Source organism: Parasteatoda tepidariorum, chromosome 4 (assembly GCF_982258835.1).
Source record: "Parasteatoda tepidariorum strain Cologne lab strain chromosome 4, Ptep-v5.0, whole genome shotgun sequence".
NCBI lineage: Eukaryota > Metazoa > Arthropoda > Arachnida > Araneae > Theridiidae > Parasteatoda > Parasteatoda tepidariorum.
Window position 1 is genome coordinate 10289625 of NC_141758.1, and position 11194 is coordinate 10300818.

At 33.5% G+C, this 11194-nt stretch overlaps 1 protein-coding gene across 1 annotated transcript; it reads right to left on the reverse strand.

Moving 5' to 3' along the window:
* Positions 1 to 270: 270 nt before the first annotated feature.
* Positions 271 to 1857, reverse strand: LOC122272594 (uncharacterized). The gene has a single exon (XM_043056444.3). The coding sequence runs from the start codon at positions 1855 to 1857 to the stop codon at positions 271 to 273; it is 1587 nt and encodes a 528-aa protein (XP_042912378.3).
* Between the last annotated feature and the right edge of the window lie 9337 nt (positions 1858 to 11194).

The following is an 11194-nucleotide window of genomic DNA, read 5'->3' on the forward strand; positions in this document are numbered from 1 at the left end:
TAAACTCGGTCCCCTTGTGCTTGTTATAAACAAGTTCGACTGTAGTATTTTATAATGGTGCCTTGAATATTTTTGGAGATTTTTTAATTGCATTTTTAGTAGCATTTATAAAATATCATTGAACCAAAAGGGTTCCAAAGTTAAAAACAAATAAATAGCAATGAAGTGAAATGAGTAGAATTAAAAGAAAGCATTAAGAGCAATTAGCTGTTTGTGGCAGGGCAGGTGGTCGCTATGCAACCCCGAGAGATGTTAATTAGGTGCAAAGATCTAAATTTGATTCATATGAAGAGGGTCCATGAGATCGTCTGGTGTCATTATATCTACCAGGGTACGTTTAATAATCTCAGTGATAGCATATTTTTGTGCTTTAGATCGGAACCAAAGAGTCAAGTCGTTCATATTACGAAAGAGATTTCCTCGGAGTGTCCGGAATTTGTCACATTCGGCGATTAGGTGTTTAAGAGATTGATATTTTCCACAGTATTTACAGCTGGCTGTAGCTTGGAATAGCCTAGCTTGATGCTCGCCGAAAACTCCGTGACCCGTGAGAAATTGATTAAGAAAGAAATCGCTGGAGAGTCTATTCTCCTTGACCATTGGGTAGAAGATATAGGTATGTCTCCCATTTGTTGTGGTTGACCACCTGTCCTGCCAAATTGCATTGCTTACCTGCCTCAGTCTGTAATTAATTTGTGGTTTTGAAAGAGGATAATAGTGATCAACCCTGCCAAGAAGAGTGCCTTGTTTGGCAAGTGCATCAGCTTCCTCGTTGCCAATGTCCCCAGAATGTGCCTTTACCCAGTTGAGACAGCATGTTTTATATTTGACCATGTTCTTAATTTCTTCCACAAGTGGGTCATTCGGATTTGGGTTTTCTAGCGACTGCAGCGAGGATTTAGAATCAGAGAATAAATTAAATGCATTAATATTTTCAGCGTTTGCCCATGTGGTTGCAAGTTTGATGGCAGTGAGTTCGGCGGGGTATACACTTGCATCGTTATTAAGTCTAGCACAGTGTTGATAAATGGTGTTGTTATTAAGCTTCACCAAGAAACCACAGCCCACTCTATCCTCGGTCAACCCTGTATCCGAATTTGTTATTTGTCTTCTACTGCCGTCTGTATAGATTTCATAACCCACACCCCTCGGTGAGCTGTAGCCCCTTTCTATCATCTTGAGATCCAAGGGATTATGGTGTACTGGGGTATCTATCGGTAAAGCATCTAGTTCTTTGATTTGGAAGTCGCTATCGAAAATGATTTGCTTATCTCGCGGCCACCGATGTTTCTTTATAGTACAAGTCTGTCTAATTTTAAGGTCGATGGGGGGAATACCAGCAAGAATTTGGAGAGCCTCTGTGCTGGTGGTGGAGTAGCATTTGGTGATATTTAGAAGAGGGATGCGCTGTAAGGAGTTCAACTTCTTATTAATTTTCACGTTATTTTTATACCATACAGAGGCTCCGTAAGTGATTTTTTTCTCAATAGCTCGGAGATAAATTTGTTTAAGAATGTTTGGGGACAAGCCCCAGGTGGCTCTACTGAACTGTTTCATTTTGTTGTAAAAGATGTCGACATCGGACTTTAACTGCTCGAGATGTGGCATCCAGCTCAACCGAGGGTCAAAAATCACGCCAAGATATTTAAGTGTTTTTACTGGTTTAATATTGGCAGTAGTTGTGCCAGCCATTTTGATACGCGGTTGCCTTCTAACACATTTGGCGTCTTTAAGAAATGTGATCAATTTTGTCTTTTCAGGTGCGAAAACAAGGCTGTGTTCCCTAGCCCAGTCCGTAAGAGACTGTATAATATCTGTGCCTATTTTGTCGATTCTATAGAGTATTGAATGCTTCATCAGTAAAAAGACGTCATCGGCGAAGGCAAGCAAACTGCAATCATAATAGTTAAAATTGACGATCAATGAATTAATGAGTATGAGCCATAAAATGGGTCCCAGGGACGAGCCCTGAGGTCGTCCCTGGTCGTTAGTAGCATTTATGAAAAACAATATTTAAATCATAACTTAATAAAAAGTCCACGTTTAGGCAAATGCACAATTATGAAAACGTGACTTAGTGAAAAGGAAAAAAAAAATTCTGTAAATAGCTACAGAAAATAATATTTTTAGTAACGTAAAATTTTAGTATGTTAAAAATGCCTCCATTCAGTGTTCTATTCGAAACTATATTTTTGAAAATTTTAGTAAAGACTATACTTAATAACGTACTTTAAATTTCATTATTATTATTGCAATATTAACATATTACTTGGAATTATACCGAGAATTCCTTATGAATAAAATATATGAATGTTCTATTAGCTCACTCAAATCAATTGTATATGGTTTTTTAACTGCTTGATGGCTGAATTGAATATAGAATTTACAACTGATTTAATTTAATATATCTAGAGTGAAGATGATTTTGCCTACAGATTGTAGACTGAATAACATTGCACAACACTGCAGGAAAAGTGTTAACGACAGAAAAAATTTGGGAACAAATTTCCGAAACATAAGACATATATATATATATATATATATATATATATATATATATATATATATATATATATATATATATATATATATATATATATATATATATATATATATATATATATATATATATATATATATATATATATATATATATATATATATATATATATATATGATGGTCTGAAATAAACAAAATTTTCTCTTGTTAAAAATAAGATAGCTTAGTTAGGTATCCTAAACCTCGCTTTTAAAAATATAGAGTTTAAGTAAAAGGTAATAATATCACGCTTTTTTTGCCTTTATACTAGGAATAATTACAAATGATTTCTAGTTGACATTAGAAAGATTTAACATTGCTGTATACATAGAAAATTGAAATTGTTACTCCGGCCCTTTTCCAGATGATTTCTGTGTACATCGAATAAATACTCAAATTCTAAATATAATAATTAATTTTATAAAAAATCTATCAGAAATTCGTTCATCAAAACGCAGTAATATTTTAATTAATTTGATTAACGGAAGTAATTTATTAAACGGAACACTCATCTTTCAAATAAACTTTTACATCAGATATCTGGGTTTTCTTTTCTCTATAAATAATAACAGGTAAAAATACTCTTTTTTCTTATTTAAACTTGGATAAATTTATACTTATCAAAGGTTTCCTTATATCCATACCAATCTGGTATTATAAAGTACGACCTCGGGAAACCAATCTGAGAGAGTTCTATACATATATTACTGTGAATGACCAAAATTGGTGGATGCTTGATTCCACCGGTGATATTGACAATCACATAGTCGCTTTGGTAAATGTTCGAAATATATATAGTAGGTCTAGTTAACTACCACTGCCCGGTATGCTCTACATCAATCTTTTATTTTTTTTAATAATACGAAGCTCAATACGAAAAAAATAAATACAAGAAATAGGAAATATATGAAAAAAATCACCGGAAAAAACTCATAACATATGTGTTTAAATATAAAAGTATATTTTATAACTATATAAACTCGTACAAAGCATGTAATTATTAAAAAACTGCAGTACTTCTAATAATTTCATCTTATTATTACAATATAATACCTAATTTAATAAATATTCTACATTTATATAATATATCGTCTAATTTATCCAATTGTCAAATTTATATTATTATGTATCGCCTAATTTTATCAATTATTACACGAATGTAAACAAGTGCAAACCGGCTTCAGTGACGTAAAAACAATAAAGCACTATAGTATATACTGATATTTAAGATTTTACATAGAATCTTATAGTGGGTCTAATAACATATAAATAATATATATATATATATATATATATATATATATATATATATATATATATATATATATATATATATATATATATATATATATATATATATATATATATATATATATATATATATATATATATATATAATACAAGAAAACACGAAGAAAGTTAAGAAAAACAATAAGTTTCATTTATTGCGCTTAAGCTGCAAGTAAACAGAACTCATTAGATAAGTTCAAAATGAAAATAAAACAAAGAAAAATTATAGACATACGAAAAAAAAGAGGGGGGGAATAACAAACTACAGTTTAAAAAAAAAAGGATTAAATTTAATTTTAAAAAACCTGAAAAAAAAGATTTAATGTTTTCATCAGCACACACGATAATATCCGCAAAATAGAGTGCTTTCTGATATTGTATCAATCAAGTCAAGGCAAAATATATTAATACAATAGTGTGAGGGGCACTCAAAAAATTTTTGAGTGCATTTAAAAAGTCTTTGATAGATCAAAAAGTACTTGTTCCTTATGATTCTAGATCTAAACAGAAATAACTAAATCATTCTGGTATCTGAGAATCTTTTAATTCACCCAGATAAATGAAAATGCTGAAAAAAGTTTCCCACCACAATGAATGTCTTTGAAAAAAGGAACTGTCCTATATATATGACGCTGGGCGTTAACCGGTTAATGCTTAACAGTAACAATTAAAATATTTCTGGTCGCCATTTTTTATTAATTATTCTGCAAATACTCCAATTGAAGCATATATTAGCTATGAACTGTGGTGCTTCGGTACTAAAGCTCTCGTCTCCAACTGAGATAAACCGGGTTCAAATCCCAGCGATGACCATCAGTTTTAAATTCCTCACCCGTTTCGCACCAACCACAGTGCTAATGGAAAATGTCCTTTGTATTAGACGGATGAGCGGTTAGAGTCCTCTTGCTGTCAGACTGAAAGTGGGAGGTTTTCGTAGTTTTCCTCTCCATGTACCGTTAATGCTGGTTAGTTATATCAATAAGTTCCCAAAAAGACAAATTTCTCCCATTTCTTAATCCGGGATTGCTTTGTCTTCTAGATTGGGTTCAAAATAACAATGCTACGGAGATGAATATTGGCAGTCTCAGACCCTAAATTTGGATCTTTCGTTCGTTTGTTGTCTTAGAACTGGGCATCTGAGGCCTAAATGGCCCTTATCCCATTCATCATCAAATATCCCAAAGGGACGTACATAGGAAAGTGGTGTTGGTGGTTCGGAAAAGAACCTGAAATGCGATAGAATAATGAAAGACATCATGAAAGATGTAGCAGGCTTGATGGTGAGGCTCCTCATCTACGTCTTTAGGGCTGGGAGCAGGGAGATGAGTAATGAGATGATTTTCTCGTCTTTCAAAAGTTCCTGAAGTTCTTTGATGATCCTTAGGAACTTCACTGCACTGTTGGGGGCATCTTGTGGTCTACGCGTGAAGGTGCGATGATTTCGCCTCGGCCGAGCAACACAGCCCGTAAAACAGGCCGGGTGATCGCCTTGACAATTGATGCATTTGGCCGGAAGGAAGAGAGACTTCACGCACTGGTAGGTAAAATGTGCTCCTGCACATTTCATACAGGCTGGATCACCTGAGCATGCTTTCTGTGTATGTCCAAATTTTTGGCACTTGTAGCAAATTTAAAAATTGTATATCTGTTAAGACTGCTTTGTAATTCTAACTGCAAGCAAATATATATAAAAATGCAAAGGATACATTTTAAAAAGTTAAATAGGTACATTTTTCTGTTAAAGTATGTATGAGATATATCAGTTGGTTCTCTCGATTGCTTTCGTTACAAGTTTGAGAATGTCTGAACATGCTGTGCCTCTTTAAGGTAGAACTTTACTATTGAGTTAAAAGGATAAAGACCGTATCACTTTTTTAATAAAAGAAAAAACTTTTTAAATCATTGAAAAGTTAATTAATTAGCATGCCCATTAAACAGCTAATTAAGCTGCAAAATCAACTGAAGTGTTATCTTTTTCTAAATGATTTTGTTTAAACTCCAAAAGCTCGCTGTCCAAGAGCATCTCCTTAAGGTTTTCAAATTAAGCGAACATTTTAAAATTCAGTGCAAATCGACTCTGCTGTTGCAGTGATAGTTAGGTGCTAAAACATGCACTCTAATTTGATGAATGACAAACTATCTTTCAACAGAATGCAACTTCCAATAAGGAGGAAGGTCCTCAGGAGTGAAAATCTGACAGAAAAACTTAACTAGTCTTTTCTTAATAAATTTGAACCAAAATATCAAAACTTCAGAGTCAATGAGGGTCTCCTTAGGGGTGCCTAATTGAGCAGAAAATTTACAATTTAGCAGCAATCGACATTTTTTCAATACTACAATGATATGTTTATGATACTTCTACTTTAACCCTTTTGAAGGCCGTGGCAAGTATCTTACCACCACGTTTTACCACTTTTAATTTTGGTTTCAATTTTTCAATAACTTCCGCTTTCTTGAAGTGAGTTTGAATAAAATTGGTAACCATTTGTCACTTTTAAAAAACGTATAAAATTATAAAATACATAATTCCTTTTGAAGTTTGTAGCATTTAAGGAATTTATTTTATAAATAAGGAAAAATAAAAGTCAGTAAGTTCCTAATAGGTTATGTTAAATATATTTACCACCAAAAAAATGGCATTTTTATAAACTAAATGAGTTGTTTCTTTTTTATATCAATTACTGTTCTTAAAACAATTTCAATTCCAAAAATACTTTAATTTACCTTTACTAGAAATAAAGGGCCCGTTAAAAGGTTAACAACCTTTTTAAGTGTCTACCTGTTTATAAAATATTTTACAAAAAGCTGTAATCAAAATTTTTGAAATTTATAATCAGGATTACATGTAATTTATTACTGTAACCGACTATGTAATCACATTACAGCTGTAATAAAAATGTATTTACGATTACAACTAATTGATTACTGTAATTGTTTGTTGTAATCACGATTACAGTTGTAATTAAAATTATTTTATCTTGCAAGCATGATTTAAAATAATTGATTACTGTAATCGAAAAATATAATCGATTACATTTTTGCCCAACTCTGTCTCATGTTATCCCTTCCTTTATCATTTTTCCCAGTGGTATTAAAATGGAATTAAAATTTCAATTTCAAGCAAATGGATACGTTGTATTTGAAAAAACTTAAATTGACAACCATGATAGTAACACATATTAATACATGTGCTCAGTTTTTTTTTAAGAATAGTGGTGATCAAGATCATTTAAAAATTAAGTTTATAAAAGAAAAAATAGTATATATTTACTACCACTTTAAATATGAAAATGGAATTTTACGGCAAATGCGTAAAAGTTAGCAGGTATGTTATACGCAAAGGACATATGCACATTTATGTGATTAAGTATCCACCACCTTAAATTAAAAAATATATGTATTATATCTATTTTAAAAACAAACTTTTCATTTAATTCAAGCCTTTATACTTTTTTTACCGAAGTATTTGCTAACCATTTCCAATGGTGGTAGGTACAGTAACAATAATTAAATATATATTTACATTTGATAATTTTAAAGACTGGTTGTTTGATATGATATACATCACGCTAGAGGTGCGAAAAACTGCTACTTCTCTGCCACTGTTACTTCTGCTACTCTGATTCAAAAGTAACAATGACAGTGATTATATCACAGTCACTGTATTTTCTATCAAGTAATCGTTATAATTTTTTAAATTTGGTATAAATAAGTCGATTAACCCTTTTGAAGGCTGTGGTAAGTAAACTTACCACCACGTTTTACCACTTTTAATTTAGGTTTCCATTTTTCAATAACTTCAGCTTTCTTGAAGTGAGTTTGAATAAAATTGGTAACCATTTGTTTTTTTTAAAATACGTATAAAAGTTATAAAATACATAATTCCTTTTGAAGTTCGTAGCATTTAAGGAATTTATTTTATAAATAAAGAAAAATAAAAGTCAGTAAGTCCTAATAGGTCATGTTAAATATATTTACCACCAAACAAATGGCATTTTTAAAAACTGAATGAGTTTTTTTTTTCTATATCAAATACTGTTCTTAAAACAATTTCAATTCCAAAAATACTTTAATATACCTTTACTAGAAGTAAAGGGCCCATTAAAGGGTTAAATATTTTTGATAAATTATCGATATAATTAGTTTTCAGTAAAGTTAATCGATATCATCAATATTTTAGGTAATCGATTGAAACAAGTGATCATTATACCTCGTAGTCCTTTTTATTCTAAGTGTCGGGTTAGTTGTCATCGAGAATCGATGGAAAGGTGGCATTCAAAGGAATTCAAACTGTGAAAAATATTTTTCACTGTGATTTTTGGAGCAGTGAAGTTGCAGAGAAATTTATCTCAGTGAAAGTAGCAGTAAAATTTGTCACAGTGACAGAAGCACTGAAATTTGTCACATTGACAGTAGCAGTGATTTTTTTCACTGTGACAACTTTTTGGTTGGTGTAGGTAGTCACAGTAACTAGAAGAGTCACAGTGACAAGTCACCCTGCTCCGTTACCCCACGCACGAATATTTAATTCAAATTGTACGAAATCCATACTTTTAAACACTTTCTGGTGCAGGAAACGCTTCATCTGAACATAAGAGAGGTAAGATGAGAAAAGTAAATCTAATTTATTTTATACAGTCACCAAGTTTTTGCAACCACTATTCTTTTAGCAAAAATCAAACACATGCCTCTTCCCTCGTTGCAATGTTTCCAATTAAATACTACGCGATGAATGGGATAAAAGGTCACTTCGCTGCCCAGGTGCCAGATCCAAGAGCAAGACAAGACAAAACAGAGTTTCCAATTTTCTGGCATTGTGGATAAATATTTTTTAGTGGTAGCCTTTGAATATGAAAACATAGCTTTTAGTTTAGTAAATTTGATTTATAACATTTTTACCTACCACTGCTCATGAACTAATCCTCATCATCTGAAACGCCCCCCTGTTACAGTTGGGTCATGTTGAACCTTTTAAAGAATTTGCAAAATAAACCTAAAATCTGCGAATTTTAATTGACCGTCTCTTAAAATATTTTCTAGAATCCGTAGCTGCTAGCTTTTACGGGCTTCTAAAAATAGTTTTTAGTTGTAGCAAGATTAGTGTTTTGACATAATAAATCTTGAACTTTGAAGTTTTTAACATACCATGACAGTTTACCTCCCAATGAAATTTATCAGGTTCAAATCCCAGCAATGGCTTACCCCCTGCTCGCACTGAACACAGTTTTGAAGTAGAATATTCTCCTTTGTTGACGGATCATGCTTTAAAATGCCCTTAATGTCGGGCTAACCGTGAAAGGTTCTCCTCACTTTATAAACGCAGACAAAGAGGACGGTGGACCAAAGAAGCCACACCAAATAATAACCTTGGGAGGTATTTCTGGTTGTTTTAAATAGCATTTTAGTTTGATTATTAGAAGTTATAAATTTTAACAGATTTCAAGATGTCGAAGAGCGACGTGGTGGAAATAAAAGTTCCAGGGGATAAATACTATCCTGTTAGGAAGAAGCCTGACAGAAGTGGGCCAAATCTTGAGTCTTTCTGAGTGAAAAACTCATCAGATTGGTAACGCGATATCAAGGAAAGACCATGAACTTCATTGTGGTGTCATAGCTGACGGCTACTGCTTTTGAATAGCACGATAATATCATACTACAGAATGAGGTGTTGACGAATACCAAATATCTGCAGAATGATTCTGCAGGAGCCCTGAACGAAATGGTTTTATTTTATTTAATTTATAACCGTCGTTGAACTGACGACCCAATTTCGGGTTTACAACTCCCAATGTTGAACTCCGTATTCTTGTAGTTTTGATCCTAATACAAAAGACAAGGGAAAACGTCGAAAACCTTGCAAGGTTAGGCTCACGGCAAGGGTACTCTAACCCAGGATCCGTCCACACTGGGAATATTTTACGTCAGCACTGGGGTCAGTGCGAGCCGGGTTCGGATCTTGTATCGACCAACCATCCCTGTGATTCGAACTTGGTTCACCACTTTGGAAGGATCACGAATCAGGACAAAATGATTAGAAATGAAAGTCATATTTGGAGGTAGTGAAGATGACCATGCATGTTGGAGCACCAAATTTTACTACAGAGTGTGTTCTTGCCGTGAGACCCAGAAGCGAAAATACCACGGACGAGGTCATAAAGACGAAAATTAATCCGATGAAGCGCAGACTAGGATTGAAGAAGATTAAGAAAATTAGAAACAGTGGTGCACTGTTGAAGGTTGAAAAAAAGAGCTTCAGAAAAAAGTGGTTTGAAGAATTCCAAAAAAAAGATCTAAGCACTGATCACGTATGCATGCATCCAAAAAAAGAAACACCCTGAGAATATATTCCAAATGGAAGGATCCGCTTCAGAAGACAAAAAATCCCACCCTAGAGAGAGGTACAAGAAACTATAAAAGGTGCAGTTTGAATTTTTTTTCTCAATTAATAGTCGAAATGGTAAGCACTGGGTCATTGAATTCAATCCAAAGAGTCTTTTAGTGATAAAAAAGAGAGGTCAACTATATCTCGACTGAAAAGTTTCAAACAGAATACATCCGATCCGTATGGTGTTACCGATGCAATAGAATAATCCACATGGCAAAATACTGCCCACATGATGAAACCAGTGCAAACTGTAGGTCGACAAGGCATCAGAAAGCTATGTCCAAATCCAAGCTGTGTCAATTTCAAGGACGCAAATAATAAATACGGATGAGGCATAATATAATCCATTGTCCATCTCACAAGCAAAATGTCCAGCCAACCTGTGGGCCATGGAGAGGATTCAGAAGAGGACACTCTATAGATAACATTGGTCCACCTGTAATTGATTGCGAGCCCATAGGCATTCTTCAACGTAATGTATTTTAAATGTTTTTAACAAATTGAATTTCTGTTATTAGTTTATGGTTTTATTAGAGGTTCCTTAACCTTCCTGCCAGAGGTGCACGCGAGGGGGGTATTTTGCGTGAGGGTGTCCCAGCTATCAATCTGGTTCATTCGGTGGTCAGCAGATGATATGGCACTGCCGCCCTGTGGGTCTTGGGCTGGGAGGATTGGGGGCCTTGTGCCTGAGGTCCACAATTGCTTGGTCTCCTTGTGTTGTTGTGGTATTGCTTTTGTTGCGGCAGGGCATTGGAAGTTTGGAGTCTGTGATTTAAACAAAGCATATATATATGCTACTTTGATAATTCTTGTCATAAAAATGAGGCGAGATTCGTTGATTTTTCTTTCCCACATGTTAGTTGAAACATTTTCCCACAAGATTGTATAGATAATTTTTCTAAACAAAGATTCTGTTTTGAGACGAACTAATTAAAAAAAATTCATATATTGCGTTTTTTGAAAGTTTGATTGGCTGTATC